Source organism: Carya illinoinensis, chromosome 9, assembly GCF_018687715.1.
Source record: "Carya illinoinensis cultivar Pawnee chromosome 9, C.illinoinensisPawnee_v1, whole genome shotgun sequence".
NCBI classification, from domain to species: domain Eukaryota; kingdom Viridiplantae; phylum Streptophyta; class Magnoliopsida; order Fagales; family Juglandaceae; genus Carya; species Carya illinoinensis.
In genome coordinates this window covers 38,018,861-38,039,298 of record NC_056760.1, presented here as the reverse complement: position 1 = coordinate 38,039,298, position 20,438 = coordinate 38,018,861, and the positions used below count along the sequence as shown (strand labels likewise).

At 34.3% G+C, this 20,438-nt stretch overlaps 1 protein-coding gene across 1 annotated transcript; it reads left to right on the top strand.

The window, feature by feature from the left end:
* The first annotated feature begins 17,002 nt into the window (after nucleotides 1-17,002).
* Nucleotides 17,003-19,693, top strand: LOC122275085. The gene is made up of 5 exons (XM_043084023.1): nucleotides 17,003-17,515; nucleotides 18,006-18,171; nucleotides 18,288-18,499; nucleotides 18,617-18,793; nucleotides 19,341-19,693. The coding sequence occupies exons 1-5, from the start codon at nucleotides 17,348-17,350 to the stop codon at nucleotides 19,407-19,409; spliced, it is 792 nt and encodes a 263-aa protein (XP_042939957.1). The 5' UTR covers nucleotides 17,003-17,347; the 3' UTR covers nucleotides 19,410-19,693.
* Nucleotides 19,694-20,438: the final 745 nt, after the last annotated feature.

Genomic DNA, 20,438 nt, shown 5'->3' with positions numbered 1-20,438 from the left:
ACCCATGAATCAAAAACTAGTATTATACTTAGAAAAAACTATTCAATAAATCCATAAACTAAACAATCCTAAATTCCCTGCAAAAAACTCATTATTAACGAGCAATTCTAATATAAGGAAAAACCCCATTTTCTAGTCTAATTAATCAGTCGTTGCATTTGTCTCTCTATAAGAATGGTTAATAGAATATTTGAGCCCATATAGCATTTTAAGAATCTCATCCCAGTAATCCTCCAAATACCACAATCCAAATCGTTTTGTTTGCAATTATTGAATTACCAACATTGAATCTATTTCAATTTCCACTTGCTTCACACCCAATGAACAAATATTTTGAAGGCCATACAACAACTCCATTACTTTTGTCGCATTATTAGAATTATACCCAGTATAATTTTCAAAACCACAAACAAACTCTCCTTTATCATTTCTAATTACTCCACAAAAACCAGTAGGACTTGGGTTGCCGAATGAATTGCCATCAACATTTAACTTACATCGCCCAATTTTTGGCCTTGTCCAACGCACCTGCTTGAAAACCAATTGACTTGATTGTTTAAATGGCAACTGCAAATAACGTATGACCTCCTCATCACGTCGAGATAAAAGATTTTGAGTCATTGAGTCTAAGCACAACTCATGAAACCCAATGTCTAATAGAACACCACACTGAGTTCTCTGATTTTAGCATCCCTCCCATCCTAGCCTTGCACCGTCTCCACCATAACCTCCAAGTAATCATCGACGAAATTATACCAATTAACTAACCACTCTGAGATGAACATCTCGCACGACAGTGCCAACTTTCCACTCTAAGTGATCTCTCCATCTCCTACCATCCATATTTGGCATACCAACCTGCACAAAGCAAATATTCGATATCTTTTCAGCAAACTCACTTGTTTCGAGCACGTGATTCATGTCCTCATAGTCACCTGAAGAACAACAATCATATATTGAAACTGTTGGAATGACCACTGCCAAGCACTCGTGCATTACCTTCCACATGGTAACTGAAATCTTCTTTGGGATAGCAGTATGCCACACCCATTTCTCCCAAGGAAATTTAGGAGTTATAGCTCGAACATAGCCATGCACTACAAGTAGAGAACTTACCATTCAGATTTTGCAACCAGATCAACAAATCCTTACCAGGTTTAATACTGCCCAATTGCTCTACAAGCTCCGCTACTTTCTCTATCCCCACTAATCTAGAAAACAACTTTACATTCCAACTAACATCAATTTTACATTCCTTCAAAGATAAGTCAAGTAATTCACTAGGTTGTTGTTGAGCAAGAAAAGGCCCATTACTAGACCAATTATCCCTCTAAAAAGAAACATTTTCATCACTACTTTCCATTTTGAATTATCAAGCACCTTCGGAAAGCATTTCATTAACATCTTCCAAAATTTCGAGTCTTTATTAATGGCAACCAATGAAATATGCTTCTCCCCAACATATTTATTGAGAAACAAAGTCGATAACGAAGACCCTTGTAACAAATTTCAAGCCAATTTCATGTGGAGAGAAATCTGCACATCATGCAAATTATGAAGACCCAGCCCCCCCTCAGTTACCGGCCTACAAATATTACCCCACAAACTCCATTTCTTTTTTTGGCTTTCCATCCTTAATTCTTTAGAAAAATGTACTCATGATTCTTTGAATTTCTTCAATCACAATTTTAGGAGTTTGTAGCACAAAAAGGCAATGTATCAAAAGACTTTGTAACACATGTTTTAATAAAAGTAACCGAGCACCATTAGACAGCAATCTAGCTTTCCATCCTTCAAGACGACTTCAAATGTTATTAATAATATCCTCAAAATGAACACTTAGCAACCTGCCAGAAACTATAAGCACTCCCAAATAAGTAAAAGGAAAACACCATTTTGAAAACCCCGAAGTTCGAAGCAGCATGCGCCATTGACTTGTTGAGATATGCTTGGAGAAAAAAATAAAGGACTTCCTTTTATTCACAACTTGACCGGACCATTCTTCATATTGGTGTAAAACTTTAGTGATAGCTCGCAATGAAGCTTTTCCCACATTAGGAAACAAAACAATAACACCAGCATAGAGGAGATGAGCAATAATCGACACACCTCTAGGATGAGAAAACAGAGTGATTTTCCCCGACTCCACTTCTCTTTTGAGCATCCAAGTAAAGACTTCTTCAACTAAAATAAACAGATACGCCAACAATGTATCTCCTTGCTGCAGACCTCTCCCACCTTTAAAATATCATTTTGGGATACCATTCATAACAACCAAGTACCATGGAGTAGTAATACAATGTCTAATAAGAACATAAAAAAATTCTGAGAAGCCAAAAGATCTCAAAACATGCAATAGAAACTCCCAATCAACACTATCATATGACTTGACTATATTAATTTTCATCAGCACATTCCCACCATGACATGGTGTATTAATGTCATAAATCATTTCTTGCAATAAACTAATGTTCTAAAAAATGCTTCAACCCAGTATAAATGCACCTTGCTCAGGAGAAATAATCTTATCTAATAAAGGGAAGAGTCAATTAACCAGTATCTTAGAACACGCTTTATAAAACACGGAACACAAACTTATAGGTTTGAACTTGTCAAAACTTGCCGATTTTCTACTTTCAGTATTTATTAACACCAAAAAAGAAGCTGTATAAAAATGAGGAAAAACCATACCTATAAAGAACTCAGCCACAACCTCCACAACATCACAACCTACTATATGCTAACAAGCTCGATAGAATCCCAAACCAAACCCATCCAGACCCAGGCTACTGTCAATTGGAATAGAAAGAATTGCATCAAAAACTTCATTTGAAATCGAGATACTACATAATACATCATTTTCTTCTTGTTGAATAACTTGTTGCACCAATCCCTTCAAGGAAGGCAAAGAACACCTATCACTAGCTTCCAAAAAATTTTGGAAATATGAAATAGTCTCATTATGAACTGCCTCAGGTGACAAGAGAATAGAACCATCATACAACTTCATTTCTTTCACCTGTTGCTACTTCTGCTGACTCATACAACGAAAAAAAGTCAAAGATGCTTCACCCTTCTTCAACCATCCTTGTTTCACCTTATGTGAAAGCTACTGCTCTTCTCGATCCATCCAAATAGATGGTTCAACTTGTGAAGCAACTAAATCTACCTCAATATCCTCAAAATTCCCTTCCCATAAATCCTGTTTCATCCTTTTAATGCAATCTTCTAACTTCTCAATATGCACTTCAGTTCGACTAAAAACTTTTTTGTTCCAATCTCTCAAAGCCATTTTTAATTGCTTTAGCTTAAACATAAAATTAATCAAAGCTGAACCTTCTACCATCTCACCACCCCAAGCTTGAGAAACACAATCCAAGAAAAAATCACGTGAAACCCACATTTGTTGAAATTCAAATGAAGGGAATCCATAATTCACCAATGGACTCTCCAAAGAAAGCACGATAGGAGTATGATCTGAAGAAGTCTTGGATAAATACTTCAAATGAGCATCTTGAAAAACACCCAAAGCAAGTGCATTTATAAAACCACGGTCTAATCGCACTCAGCTTCTACTAAGGCCTAAATGACCATTGCACCAAGAAAACTACTGGCCATTGGATTGCAACTAAAAATATCCACATGCATCAATACAACTATTAAACTCATACATATCAAGTGTAAGCCTCGGCCTACTACCACATCTTTCATTATCATTCCGAATGATATTAAAATCGCCATCACAACCCATGGCACCTGTTGAGAACTAAAATCCATCAAACTACTCCATAACCTCCTACGTTCCTGATAATAACACTTTGCAAAAACAAATGTAAATAAAACCTCTTTAAGATTTTCCTTTACCATAATTGAGATATATTGATCACCCATACTCTCCACTGTCAACTCAGTTTCATGAGTCCAGAAAAGCCACAATTTCTCCTAAGTTGTGACATTAGAACAAAAATTTGCAAATCACAATCTATCTTTCCTTAAAAGAATCCGAGCTTGATCAACCATAGGTTCCACAATGACAGATTTTTAGTTGTAATTCTGAAACTAATTTCTTTAAACTCCTACTCGAAGTACCAATACCTCGTTTATTCCAAAAAAAAAAAAAAAGAGAAACTCATAGAGGGTTTGCTTTTAACTCTTGATGAACACCTCACTTTAATTCCTTTAGTCTTACCATTTTTCTCTTGGTGCATATTTGAATCTGAAATCACCTGCTTCTCTTTTACCAAATGTTCTATTATGCCATCTGATTATGTATCTGAGCAAATTTGCACCTCAGAACCATCATCCCTAATTGAACATAAAGCAACATAGCCATGCTCATAAGTCATATCGTACACCTCACACCATTTAATCTGCGATTCAGTCACCACATAGTCTTGCACTCCTGCATGAAAAATAGGATTATCCAACCCCCTCAAAGTACGATCCTGAACCAAAAGAGAAGGTTCACTAGATTCCAGCAGTAAAATTCTCTTTAGAACCTCTTGATCAACTTCCGAAACATCATCTCGATCATGACATTGTGCCTCAACCCAGTCATGAACCTTGTCATGCGATATTCCTTCAACCTGACCAACCACCACATCAGGATCCCCCCTATTCTCAATTGAGACAAGTAACGCCAACTCTTCATGGGCCCTGATTTCTTCATCAAAGATGTGACGCCCCCAAATTCAGTTTGGGATCGGACGGACATTTGAAGCGTCGAGACATGCAACACAAGGTTACTTGCCCCCGTTCATGACATATAAGATGCAATATTCCTAACATGCATCTAACAATATGCAATATTCGCAGCGGATAAATTTTTTCTTTAGCAATACTATGCACCAAATTGAAAATACCCCAAATGCTTAAAACATACTTCATACATAAAAATCCATTGAACAACTAAGATCACAACACTAGTCCAAAATGGTTATGATCCAAAAAGTAGTAGAGATGCAACTCAATCGTACAAGTAGTAATTTATGTTAATTACTATATCAACATTTATGTTGCACCATCACTTAGTCAACTGTGTCTAGTTGATCAGCTCCTTATTCTCTTTCAGGTCCTGTAACAAGATCTACCATTCGGGGGGAATGGTAGTTGGGACTACCAAAGTGAGATTTGATTACAAATCTCAGTAAGTTAACAAAAAACTTCCACACAAGCTAATGATGCATGGATGACAATAAAAGTATAAATGCATAATCAAATTCATAAGTAATTAAAGCATAACTTGGAGTACAACATAGCATAATTGACATAACTTAAATTGAAATATGAACTGAACTTGACTTGACATGAACTTGATCTGAAACTTGACTTAGTATGAACTTGCTTTAAAACTTGAATTAACATGAAAAATACATACTCCACAGTTGTTGTGGCCCCATGTATTCTACATGTAAATACATACTCCACAGTTGTTGTGGCCCCATGTATTCTACACAAACTTGACTTAACATGAAAAATACATACTCCATAGTTATTGTGGCCCCATGTATTCTACGTGTAAATACATATTCCACAATTGTTGTGGTCCCATGTATTCTACGGAAACTTATTCTTTAACTGCTTAAATACATACTCCACAGTTGTTGTGGCCCCATGTATTTTACGTGTCACAATTGTTGTGTCTCACGTAGTGTATGCGCCACAATTGCTGTGACCCCATACATAAGTAATCAAGATGAAACGTGACTGGAATATGAAATGACTGAAACCCTAACGTAACATAACGTGACTTGAACATAACTTGAAATACATGATCAACTTGAGATAGAAACATTTCGTAACATGGCATAACATATAATATACAACATATTTAACATGACATACTTGTAACAGTGAATATTACATGACTTGACATACATGTAATAGATGGCATACTTAGCATGACGTACTTGTAAGGTACAGTAATACATGACAGAATATATTATGTAACAGATAAAAATTGATGACAGAATAAATTTTGTATAATAGACAATTACGTGATAACTTGGCATGGCATGACATATATGATAATACACATACATACACTGTAGTTCCTTTACTTAGCACACATACACAGTAGATTGCTAGTAAGTTAAAAGCTAACTTACCTCGATTTTCGCGTTTCTTATAAAACTTCAAGTGCGATCACGAAGAACTGTAATTAGTGATTCTAAAAGTTAGAACTAAATTACTAATAATTTGAAATATGGAAAATACTAACTTAAAGAGTAAAATTTTCATTTTACTCTCTACATGTGGGAAAATGACCGTTTTACCCATAACTTAAGGATTTTGCATACTAACACTAAAAGTTTTCAAAATTTACATTTCTCATGTAAATTTTGTCCTAAACTTAAATATCAACTCAGAAAAATTTAAAATAAAACATAACTATGAAGAACACACTATGGCCAAAACATCCATAGGTCATTTTCCTTGATTTTTGTTGCAATTCCTTCCAATTTTAAAACTCATGCTTAAACCAAAATTTTGCAACAAACATCTTCCAATCCTAAGTTCAAAACCATACTTAAAACATCCATTTAGAAAAAGCTAATAATTAACACCAAACTGTTTTGTAAAAAGATCCAAACACTTGAATCACAAGTTTTAACCTTAAATCAAAACATCTCCAAGAATTTTAAAAATCAAATCTTACTTCTAACATATTCATAATATCATCCTAATATCAACCATGATTTAAATCATCAAACTAAAGTCACCAAAATCACAAAATAACATTTGGAGTTTTTGGTTTTACACTTAGTCCAAAAACAGAAACTTTTTCCTCAACTAGTTTTGATAAATCTCTTGATCTATGACTTATAAATATATGATCTTCAAACCAAACCATCACATGGTTTAAAAGATGTCCTAAAACATATATAAGTTTCTAATTCAAGATCACATGGTTAGAAATTAACCAAAACATAAATTTAGCCAAGAATATCCACGCTTTTGCTTATTTGAATATCTCTTTGCATAAAATTTCATATCTTTGAAACTAACATCAAATATTTTCAAAATAATAATATAACATGTATATAAGATACTTAGGATCCTCCAATAAAATTATTAAAGTCATTAGAATAGGTTTAGACCACCAAAGAGTTAAACTTTTTCAAAACAGAAACTGTTTTTCTTCTTCCAGTTTCTAAGTTTCTAAATCTAAGAAAATCTTTCATCAAAACCTTTAATCATGCAAAAATCCTCAACCAATAGTCACATATACATGTTAACAATACTCCATAAAAATTTCGAACCAATATCTATCCATTAGCTTGGTCAAAAACTTCAAACTATAACATATTCTCCAATTTATCTCCCAGAATGACCTTTCTATAGTTTATATAATATTTGACTGACCAAATAATTTTCAAATGGGTAAAATAAGATATCCATGTAAACTAGACTCAAAAAGGAACAACTTATATGAAGGAGACTTTATGATAAAACACTTACAAAAGCTTCGAAATGGGTGTGCAAAAGACCTCCTAAAAGCTGTCCGAGAGAGAGTGTTTGATATTCTTTCAATGGAAATTATAAATGAAGATAATTTCGTGGGGAGAGGTGGCTGGAGATATTTATGGATGAGATATGGAAGAGATGAGGCTGGAGTTGAGAGTTGAGTGTAGTTTTCTCCTACCCAAAATATCTATAAAAGATTATCTCATAATATTCTATCCAATAGTATCTACAAAAAATCAACTTAAGATATTTTTATCTAATAATATCTATAAAAATCAACTCAAAATATTTTTACCCAATAATATTCATGAAAATTACCTCAAGATATTTCTTTTTATCCAATAATATCTACAGTTTTGAACAGACGTTTTGTCCGAAAATATGAAAAAATGTTATTGCGCCGTAAGACTTTAAATAACCCTCCGAGTCTAATGGCACAAACCATAATACATTTTGACACTTCTAACTATCTCCAATAATCAAAAACACACTTCTGATACCATAGTAAATAATAATACTAACTATGTAGTTAGATAAAAACCTATACGATTAATGGATTCATGAAAACTTATGGGGTTTTCACGAAGTTCCTAAGTTAATAGAAATTTCACAATTGAATTTCTAGCAGGCTATTACAAAAGATTACTGGATCAACAACTTTTTCTTTTCCTTTCATGGTATTAGCACCCTTCACAACTACATTTTTAGACTCCAATATTTTTCCTTGATCCCCTGGCAACATCTCCCCCTTCTTACCTGACTCCCCTATCAGCAAACAAGCATCTGATTGACCCTTAGATTGCTTCTTACAACCCAAGCATGGTCTGGCTTAGGGCCCTCCTTCCTCAATTTTTGATCAACATCACACCTCTTACCAACCCATTTACACGTTTGAGCATTATGACCTTGCACACGGCAACACATGCAATACGTCGGCAACGTTTCATACTCAATCTCCTAATAGAAACTCTTAGGATTTCTAGGAGTACAAATCCACAAAGCCTTCAACGGATCCTTAGAAACATCCATATCAATGCACACTTTTACCCCATTAGTATGAGTAGCGCATTTGGTAGGGTTATCTCTCTTAAGAAACCGACTAATAGGTGTCATGATACTACAAAAAAAGAATTCATGGAAAAAATTCGATGGCAAACCCGACAAGAAAACCCACACTAGAACACGCACCGGTTCTTGATCTTCTTGAAATTTCGTATTCCAGTGAAAATCTCAATATTGAATCCCATCAATCTCACAAGTTTCTTACGCAAAGGCTTTAACAAAATATTCTTCTAATGTCATGTGAATAAAATCAATCTTTAGCCTATTGATAGTCAAAACCACCAGTTGCTTAATCAGTCCCCATCTGGAAGGAATAAACAATCAAATTGCATCTAAAAATGGCTTTTGACGTAAGAATTTTAGTACAAAAAAAGACTGAAATGGCGCAGCAGATCTGTCAAGCTCATCCTTTGAAGAAATCATCCACACCTCCCCCTTTATAGCCTTATCCCCCTTTATAGCCTTATGAGCCCAAAAATGCATCGTAACCTTAGAGAGAGAGAGGCTGCAGAGAGTCCATCACCATGTCTGCAAAAGAATGCCAACGAGAAATAGCCGCTCAACCGAATTGGCCATGGGGCCATCAACGGTTGCCATAGGAACCCTAGTTGCACGCAAAAATTCTTTTTCAGAAAGAAACCCTAGTCTCGAGAATATCAAAAAAAAATTATTGTTAACTTAAAATCCTAATATGATCTATGTGATATTATATACATATATTGTTATTATATCAATGTGATGAATATTCTTAAATTCTATATGTTAGGTTGATTTTAAATATTTCTTTCTCATTTAACTCTTAATATAATTGTTATAGATTATGTCAAATATTACAAAACATAAATTTGTTGCATTTGATGTTTCTGACAACAATTATTTATTATAGATTCTTGATGTTGAAATTTATCTTGATGCAATGAATCTTAAAAAAACTAGTAAGGAAGGAAATGGGCATACTTGCAGGTTGCACTAAAACAATGATTTTTTTCACCACCATCTGTATGAAAAATTGAAAATACTTCAAAATTAAAGATCCATTAATTTTATTGGATATTTTAATGAAAAAGTACGAATACTAGAAGACTATGATTTTTTCAAAAACTAGTTATGATTGGATGCATATAAAGTTGTAAGATTATTAGTGAATACAACTCTACACTTTCAAAAAATAATTTCACAATTAAAATTGTGTAGAAAAAAGTCATTAATAAGGATATGTTTGAAATAAAATATATAACATATTCATGCCTAAAATGCGCTATTGTAGTAGCAATATTGAGTGCAAAAATTCATTAAGTATTCTAAACTAGTATCTTGTTTACTTATGAATGAACAAAACAACGAGCTGTTAATAAAAAACCATCAATCTCATCCAAACGTTTCTATTCTATCATTTGAAGCGAATAAAATATCATTTCATCATGATAAAGGAAATCCTATTCGTGGTAGAAAAAGCTATCGAGATCAATGAGAGTGTACTCAAAACTTTTTTAAAAAAATAGTACATACCACAAGAAGTAGAACTACACCATGACAAAGCAAAATGAAAAAAAAAAAAGGTTGTAGAATAAGCCTATAAAGAAATATGTACATAATTATCACTGGTCTGGCATGAAAGGGTATCAGTCACATACCCATTGTACGTCTAAATATTTGGTGGGCATGTATTGAGCATTCGTGAAGGGAAAATAAAAATATGTTGAAATGAATTTTATTAGCCATAGGGATCCAAAATATCATCTAATTTATTTTAATAACCCAAATGGGATAGACCTAGCTCATCTTGATGTTTCTAATTTCTTTATAGATCTTAATGGAGACAATGATTTTTTTATTTACTGACACATATGAGCACAACAATTAATTTTCTCTCTTTATTATGTAATCGCATTATGTTTGAATTGTTATCTTTTAATATATCATGTTAAATTTTCTTTTGCAATAATACAATCTGTATACATATTTTTGTAATGAGATATGGGTTCTATTGATGCATTAACCAATTTCAAGATGATTGGGAAATATATTTGTCTAATAGACTGCTGTAGAACATATACAATTCTTAATGGTAAGAAATATTTTCAATATTTAACTTTAAATGGAGCCAACGTCAATACAATATCTAATTTATCAAACCTAATTAAAGGCTCTGAAACATCCAATATTATTTTATTAAAATGAACAAAACTTTGTATTGATGATGTTTTATATTGTTCAAGTTTAGAAGAAACTTACTCAGTTTTAAAGATATTCGTTATAATGGTTATTATATTAAAACCACCAATGAAGACAGTGATCAATATTTTTAAATTACAACAGTAAATTTGACCCAGAAGCTCATATTAAAAAAATTGTCAGATTTCTCTTCTAGTTTATATTATATAACAATGAAAGCAATTGAATAACATGTTGTAGTGCTCTTGAAGTGCCATAATCCAAATATCCTTATACTTTGGCATAATTGTCTTGATCATCCGGAATTAATTATGATACGTTGAATAATTGAGAATTCATATATATGGACGTCCTTAAAGAACCAAAAGATTCTTTTACCAAGTGATTATCCATATGTACATATTCCAAAGAAAGGAAATTATTAGACAATCCCCTTCCATGGTAATTAATGAATCCTCACAATTTTTACAAAGAATTCAAGGAAATATATATGGACCTATACATCCATCATGTAGGTGATTTAGATATTTTTTGGTTTTAATAGATGCATTAACTAATTTGTCATCTGTTTGTTTACTTTCTATTTGAAATGTTGTATTTGCTAGACTTCTTATAAAAATTATTAAATTACAAGCTCAATTTCATGATTATCCATTCAATCTATTTGATTGGATAATACAATAAAGTTTTCATCTAAAACTTTTGACGATCATTGCATGTCAGTTGGGATTAATGTTGAACATTTTGTTACTCATACACATATTTAAAATGGTTTAACTGAGTCATTTATTAAACATATTCAATTAATTGCTCGACCGTTACTTTTGAAAACAAAATTACTTGATTATGCTTGGGGACAAGCAATTTTGCATACTGCATCATTAATTCGAATAAAACTAACTGACTATAATAAATACTCTCCATTGCAACTTACATTTGGCCAACCATCAAATTGTTTTCATCTTCGTACTTTTTGTTGTGCTATATATGTTCTGATTGCATCTCCCAAACACACTAAGATGTTCTCAACATAGACCTAGAATTTATATTGGTTTTGATTTTCCTATAATCACTAATTGCCTTGAACCTTTAACTATTGATATTTTTAAGGCTCGTTTTGAATATTGTCATTTTGATGAAACAGTTTTCCCTCCATTAAAGGGAGAAAAGTTGCTAGAAGTACAAAAATAAATAACATGGAACACTTTGACACTAACTTATCTTGATCATTGTATAAATCAATAAGAGCTAGAAGTTCATAGGATCATTCATTTGCAAGATATTACAAATCAATTACCGAATTCATTTATTGACAATAAGAAAATAATGAAGTCTCACATTCTGACTACTAATACTTTGACAAAGATCAACGTTCTTGTAAGACAATCGAATAATACAATAGCTAATTAGTTTAAAACACGTTCAAAGCATTAAAAAACCATTGTTACAAAAGATAAGAATCACAAGAAGATAAAAAACACAAGTAAAATAAATTAGTGCTCCTGAAGAGACTATGATACCCACAAAACAGGCAACGAGAATAATATATCCATCCAAATTTTCTGTACAAAATTCTTCCTAAGAAGAATCTCCTGAAATTGAATCTCTTGAAGAGTTATTCCTTAAAGAGGAAAAGGCACCTAGAAATAATGAGATCTCGATACATTATGTAAGTACGAGATAATTATTTGAGAGAAATAAAATGATTGTCGACAACATCTTTTTATTACCAAAAGTGATGATAAAAATAAACCAGAAACCGTGAAAGAATGTCGGCATAGAAATGATTGGCCAAAATGGAAAGAAGCAAATCGTGCATAATTAATGCCACTAGCAAAGCGTGAAGTATTTTAACCTGTAGTCCAAACATCTAAAGGTGTGATGTTAGTTAGATGTCAATACGTATTTATACGTAAACGTAATAAGAAAAATGAAATTGTAATATCCAAAACACGACTTGTTCCATAAGGTTTCTCGCAGAAACCTGGTTTTGACTATGAAAAAAAATATTCCAGTGGATGCAATTATATTCATATTTTTTATTAGTTTGAGAATTATAGAAAATTTAGATATACATTTAATAGACGTTGTTACAACATATTTATATGGATCATTGAATAATAATGTACTAGGTTTATGCCATAAACCTTAAAGATATATTAAATAATGATATATATATATATATATATATGAAAATTCTTGAAAAATATAAAATGCCTAAAGCATGTAATTCAAAATCTCAAAGTATTTTTTTAATCAAGTTACAAATATTTTTATATAGGTTAAAACAATAGGACACATTTACCATTTGGTACAATAATCTCAGTGATCTAATAAAAGAATGATTTGAAAATAATCCAGTTTGTCCTTATATTTTCACTAAAAAGCTAGATTTTAAAGTTTCTATTGTTGCGGTATATGTACATGTTTAAATCTTATTGGGACTTCAAAAGAGTTCATGAAAACTGCAAATGAATTTTTTTTTTTTAAAAAAAGAGTTAGAAATAAATAACCAAGGAAAAATAAAATTTTGTCTTAGTCAGCAAATTAAGAACTTTTTAATTGGAATTATTGTGCATCGGTCAATATATAAAGAAAAATTCATAAAGAATCTTTACATGGGCAAAACTCATCATTTAAGTGCTTCAATAGTTATCCAGTCACTTGATGTCTAAAATGACATGTTTCGCCCTTAAGAAGATTATGAAGAAATTCTTAGTCATGAAATACCTTATCTAAATGCAATTGGTACATTAATGTATCTTCCAAATTGTACATGACCTAATATTGCATTTTCAGTTAACTTATTAGCAACATACAATTTTGCATCATCACAAAAGCATTGGAATTGGGTCAAATATATTCTACGCTACCTCCAAAATGGTTGAATCCCCAATTAATTGGTTATGCATACTCAAGTTACCTTTCTAATCCGTATGAAGGAATCACAAACATGATACCTATTCACTTATGGTGGTATTTATATTTCATGCAAATTTGTCAAGCAAACATTAGTTGCCACGTCTTCCAACCACTCAAAGATCATTACAATCACGAAGCAAGTCGAAAATGCATTTGGTTAAGATCAATAATTTAACACATTCAAGAAAAGTGTAGTTTATCTACAATAAACCATAAGCAAGACACACCGTGGGAAACACCGTTGCCAACCACTCTTCATGTTGCCACGGCCCCACTTGGCTTACCGACCTCTTCTGTCTCTAAAAAAGAGCCCCTCGACCAGAATTTGTCCTGCGAACTACACCATGGATGGAAGTACCTCAGCCTAAGCTAGCAGTAATTGGGCTTTACATGCATCTCATCCTAGCTAGAGGAGACTTGATTTGGCTATGCACAGCCCCTGCACCATCCTAACTTGCCCCTGCCTCCTAACTCCCCCCAACACCATCCCAACTTGGCCAAGCCAGTAGCGGACTCCCTTTGACAGCAACTGACTTGACTCGGCCATGGCTTCAACCTTCCATCCCAGCCTTACTTGCATGGGCATCATAGACATCATGGCTACATGTGTTGCATGGCATCATTTTGGCCACTACACCACACCATGCACTCGGCCAACCCATTCGTCCAGCTAGCCTGGCGTTATCACCTCCAAAGCTACCCCTAATGACCATACAGTTAGAAACCATGGACAAGCATACGTCTTAGAGGTAATAAATAAATAAAATAAAATAAAATAAAGAAGGGAAAATGAAGAAAGAGGAAGAGAAAAAATTAGCAACCAGTGGCCATTAATTTCAATCAAACAAAGATTTTTTATAGTGGCTAAAATAGCCTTATTTGTATCTCTCTAAATTTATGGGCCTCATCGGCACGTCTCAAACCTTCGTCATACTCCAACGGCATGATTCAAGTGCGCAAATCTCACACTTGTGATTGGAAATTAAATATGCTAACCGGCTTGGCTTCTATAGCATAGTTAACTGCCACAACTATTTACCTCCCCTAAAGATTACAAGACTTAAAGGTCAGTCCAGTCTAAATGTACTTCTCAGCCCCCCTTGGGACAGAAAGGGCCAATGAGGTGAGTCCAATCTGAATGTATTGCTCGACCTCCTTTAAAGATTACAAGGCTTAGGGCAAGTCTAGTCTAAATGTGCTGCTCAGCCTCCCTCGCGATGGTGAAGGTCAATGAGGCAAGTCTAGTCTAAATGTATTGCTCGACCTCCTCTAAAGATTACAAGACTAAGGGCAAGTTTAGTCTAAATGTATTGCTCGACTTCCCTCAAGACAACAAGACGAGTTCAGTCTTAAGAACTGCACGACCTCCCTCTCGCGAAAGAAATGGGTCCAATATTTCAGTTGCCCAGCTTATCACCATTTTCATAACAAGTCAACAGGCGAGAAAGTTCAGGGACCTCCCGGCCTCCGAAGCGCTCAAATAGGTGAGCAAGTCCCTTGACTGCCCGACCACCCTCACAAGCATAGAAGTTGAGCTCTGCGCTAGCACCTTGTGCAGTCGAGTACATCTCCCACCAAAGTCGAGCTCCACTCTCGCACCTTACATAGTTAAGCACATCTCTCACGCATAGAAGCTAAGTTTCGTGCTCGCACCTTACGCAGTCGAGCAAATCTCATGCCCAAGCCAAGCTCCGCCCTCGCACCTTACGAGGTCGAGCCTATCTTCTGCCTAGCCTCGCTTTGGGAAATCTTTATCGCTTAACACAAGCGAAAAGTAAGGGATCCACTCCCAAAATTTATTTTGTTACAAACTTCTACGAATTACCTCAGTCGCATATTTTATCTTGAAGATTTTCCAATGGCTTCTCTTGAAATGAATTGGCCTTAAGAATCGCAGGCAACTGGAGAGGATAAAATATCCTAAGGCTCAAACTGGGTTTCCAATCCCAGCCCAATGTGAGGGGACTCATCAGGAAGGAAGAAAGAGAGAATGAAGAATGGGACAAAGAGCTGAAGAAGGAAAAATGTGTCATGAGGAAAAGTAGATATGTGACATAAAGGAGAAAGGATCGAACATAAAGCAAGAGAGGAGCATAGGATAAATGGGGCATCTAGATGACTTTTAGAAGAGGGACTATTGCTTCAATTTCAACGATTTCAACTTCTTCAACCTCGCAAGAGGGACTCTAGCGATAGGATCTCCTTTAAAATATAGCTTAGATCTCTATTGTATAGTAAGGATGAGAGATTATAAGAGACTATAAAATATACATATTATAGTGTATTTGCCCTCCAAACAACCCGTAAACATAGGTCCAATGTCGAACTTCGTAAATCTGTGTGTCTCTATCTCTTTCATTTTTCTTGCATATATTCACTGTTCACTGACATGGATGAATGCATGAACATCGTACAGCTGCACTGTACCATCGTCAGAGGCTCCATACAGCATCGATCGAGACTCGAATAGTCTAAGCGGGCTGGGAATGATCATTTCTCTCCTTTCCACCTATTACGCTATTTTTAAACATTTACAAGGAGTGTTATAAATGCATACATAAACTTGGTGGATGACTATTTGGATTACATCTCTTTGAATTTTATCTCATTTATGCATATTTTTATAATTTCTAAATTCATGAATGTATATTATTAATCCATGTATAACAATTAAATATTCTTTAATCGCCTCTATCTATAAAAAGATGTCTTGAAAATCATTTATACAATTAAAAAAAAAAGTTCGAAACGAATAACTCAAAAAAATTAAATATTATATTCCTATTATAAAACTATCGAAAGGAGAGATAGATAGAGTTCAGAGAAGTTATGAAACTTATATATTTCTTAAAGAATTCAACGATATATATAGGCGTACAAAAGGAACTATGCTAACTTACTATGCTGCACTATGCTAATACTATGCATATGTCGGCCAACTCACTATGCTAGTACTATGCTAGCACTATGCATTACGCATATGTCGATCAATTCACTATACTAGTACTATGCTAGCACTATATACTATATATTTAACAATTAGATAAATATGATCATACAATTCAAGATAATTTATAACAATTACAACCTTTCAATTTTTCACTATTTTGAACGAGTATGTTTTCTTTATTTTCTATATTTCACTATGAACTACTCTGTTATGATTTGGTGGCTACGAAGGAATTGAATTGAACAGGGATTTTGGAATCCTAGGCACGGATTTTGTGGGCTAAATGACATAAGAGTAGTCTATCGGGGGCCCACACACATGGCCTTCATTTTCAAGCACCAAAATCTGACAACCACCGAATCAAAACTTAAAAAAGCAATACAGAGTCACAGGCCGCTTTTATTTTCGCAGTTAGTACTTTGTCTTTGCACCAACCGGTTACTGTAGAGGGTAAGGACGTTTGTTTAAAAGCCTCCTCTGATTCCGAAATCCCATCAACACCAAACCCCACCATTCGTCCTCCGCTCGCGTCCTTCCTCTCTCATAAGTAAAGGATAATATAACCCAAATCATACAGCAAAGAACTAATATTTATTCTAAAAAAAGAAATCCAAAAAGGAAAAGAAAAAAAAATCATAATAATAATGCAAGTGTGAAAGTCAAATACAAAACAGATATTTTCCTGTTTCTGGGTTTCAGATCATGCTTTCCGTTTTTTGGGTCTGTAAATTTCCAGGTTTTAATCCGAAGACGACTAGGGTTTAAGTGGCGATGTCTGTAGGAGTATGCGGGAAGCGTGTTGGATTCGAAGAGATTTTCGGATCTTCGTCTCCGACGTCGTGCTCCGCTGCAAAGAGACCTAGGTGGTCGAGTTTTGGATCCGGGTCCGAAGACACGGTCCCTCTTCTGCTTCAAATGTTCCCTGACTTGGACCCCGAGGTATTTTTTCTGTGATTTTTAGATATTATGGTATTTCTTTCCCTAGAATTAAACACCCTGCTGCTAGAATTTTTATTGTACATTAGAAAGAGTTGTTCTTTTAAATCGGTAGTATTATGCTTTGGTGTTGCGTATGAATTGCATTTCGTCAAATTTATAATTCCATAAAAAATATGCTAACGTAGCGGTTTTTCTTCACTTTGTTAGAAACAAGGAATTTTATTATCAGTGTTTTTCTGGATTCGAGATGTTTGGGGGTGTTCTAAACCATATTTAGTTAGCACTAATGTTGTTACCTGTACTGGTACCATTATATACATTTCTTGCATTCTTGATATCCAGAAACATGCAATTAACGCGTTCTTTATTGGAAAAAAAAGGGTAGATGTTGGCCAGAGAGAGGAGAATATGTCGGAGTTATTACTTTTCCAGTAAAAATTCTTGAAGTTTAGCTTTATTGGTCTGAATATCTTCTTTTTCTTTGTATTAGTTGGTGGAAACAGTTTGTAGAAATCACAATCATAAGGTTGAAGATGCTATTGAGAGTCTACGTGCACTTTCTTTTGCTGATGTTAGTGCAAGAAATCAATCACAAAGCTTTGATTCCACAACTTTTGTTAATTGTGCTGACGTTCCTGGTCAAAGCACAGCTGCTTGTAAGTTGTTTATCATATTTCCCTTAATTAGTTTTCTTAGCCATTGGATTAATTTCCTAAATGTATCTGCGGTAGGCTTAGACCACGTTTCCTTCTTTTGGATGTGTGTTAACCAGGCAGTCAAATATTGGATCAGCAAGTTGAAGATGTAAAGGAAATGAGATCAACCATCAGTTATGGAAATTCAATAGAAAGTTCCAAATGGGTGGATTTGTTCGTGCACGAGATGATGAGTGCAACAGATTTTGATGATGCCAGGGGCCGTGCAGCAAGAATTCTGGAGGCTTTTGAACAAAGTATAACTGCCCCCTCAAAGGCGTCAGAGGAGGTAATAAAAGGCGTACATCTCTAAATCATCTCTGTATGAGGAGGATGCCAAATTATAATGCTCCCTACTGTTTCAATTATGCATATTTACCTCCGTACACTTATCTTCATGGAGCAGCTGGAGCATGCTTCTCTAAAGGAACATCTGCAGAGCTTGTTAAATGACAACCAGATTTTAAAGAGAGCTGTTGCAATCCAGCACGAACGCAATTTGGAGCATGAAGAGAGGATAAAGGGAGTGGAACAGCAAAAGCATTTGTTAAGTCAGTATCAAGAACAAGTTCGAAGTCTAGAGGTGACCTTCTTTTACCTTGTCATTTCTGCAACATTTTAATGAATTGATATTTTATTTAGCATTGCTCAAATAGTATTGAGCTTGAATATTTTCTTGAATCTGGAAAGGAATCAACCTACATTTTGCTTTGGGTACCAACTTGACATGTTTAATTTCAGGAAACGCATGTACTTCTCCTCTCTTCCTTGCTATAATAATATAGGCTTTGTCATGATGGTACTTCTGCTCTTACGAGAGTAATATGGGTTGTCTGAAGAATATTATAGCCAAGAAGGTTCAGAACTAGATCAATTGTCCATATGTTTGCCGACTTTTGTTTTATTGATAGGCAACATTGAAATTTGGGACAAGTAGTGGGTTGGATTGTGTTTCACTATATGTTTTGGCATCGAACTCAATAATTCATCATGGGGATAGATTAGAACAACAACATGATAAGAATAGATTGCCCCTGCGCTTCCCTGAGTAAGTAGGAACTCTTATATGGGGATCCATGTTTACACTAGGTGACTATAAGAGGTGACAATAATTTCTTCTTTTGATACAGCTTACCAACTACAGCTTGAAGCTTGATCTACAGAGGGCACAAGGGCAATTTCACCCAGACTTATACTGAGGTTGTGTGTGTTTCATCACTTGATTTGCTGTTTCCCATTATATCGATTTAGGTTTTTTTTTTTCTTTTTTTTTTTTTTTCTTATTTTTAATATCACAGAGGAGTATTGAGCATCATTAAGACCCATACAGTATTGTAGTGCGTTCAGTCATTACCTAAATCCAAGCCAAGCACACTTTGGCAGTTTGTGTGGAAGTTTCAGTATAATAGCTAATTAATGGTTCAGTATGATACAAGTATTTTATTTCTAATGTGAAAAGCTTTCTTTCCAATTTCCCTTGGAACTTTTAGTCCATAGCCCATCTTAGTTGTTGCTTGTTTGATGAAAACTGAAGAAATTCAAGAGTTGGAAACAAGCTGGGTTTATTCTACTCAGTAGCTCTACACTACACACCTGATGAGTATAATTTTTCTACTTATCATTGCACTCTTTAACTATCGATGTTGACGCATTGCACCCATCAACTACCAAAAAATTATAATAACACTTTCAAATAGGTGAAAATTGATTGTGGTGACAAAATCTCAACTGCCACAAACAGTGCATATTGCAATTTTTAGATAGTTTAAGGGTGTGATGTGTTAATGTTAATAGTTAGGAGTATAAAACGTTTTTTAGTTTAATGGTGGTACTTGCCTCAACATTTTTATCACCGCAAGCACCCTTCTATTTGGTTTGATTGTTTGTCTTTACGGAAGAAGGCCAGCTGCCTCATGGCCCTACGACGGAAGATTCAGTAAAATTCATAAAATTCCCTTTCGTAGGGGTTACCAAGCTTTTGAAGCCAAGTAAGAGACTCGCAGGCATTTCATTAGTTCATGAAAAGAATTCAAGAATAAACTAACTCTTAAGATAAAGACATAATCAGAGTTTTAATGCTAAAAATAATAAAATGCTTAACTAAGATATAAATCAAACTTGCATAGATCTAACTAATATTAGGTGGTTCCGTCTTAAGCTTGGTCTGTTTGTTCATCTCGGTCGCCTTCCTCACCTGGGTGGTCAAAAGTATAAAAATAAGAAAGGCT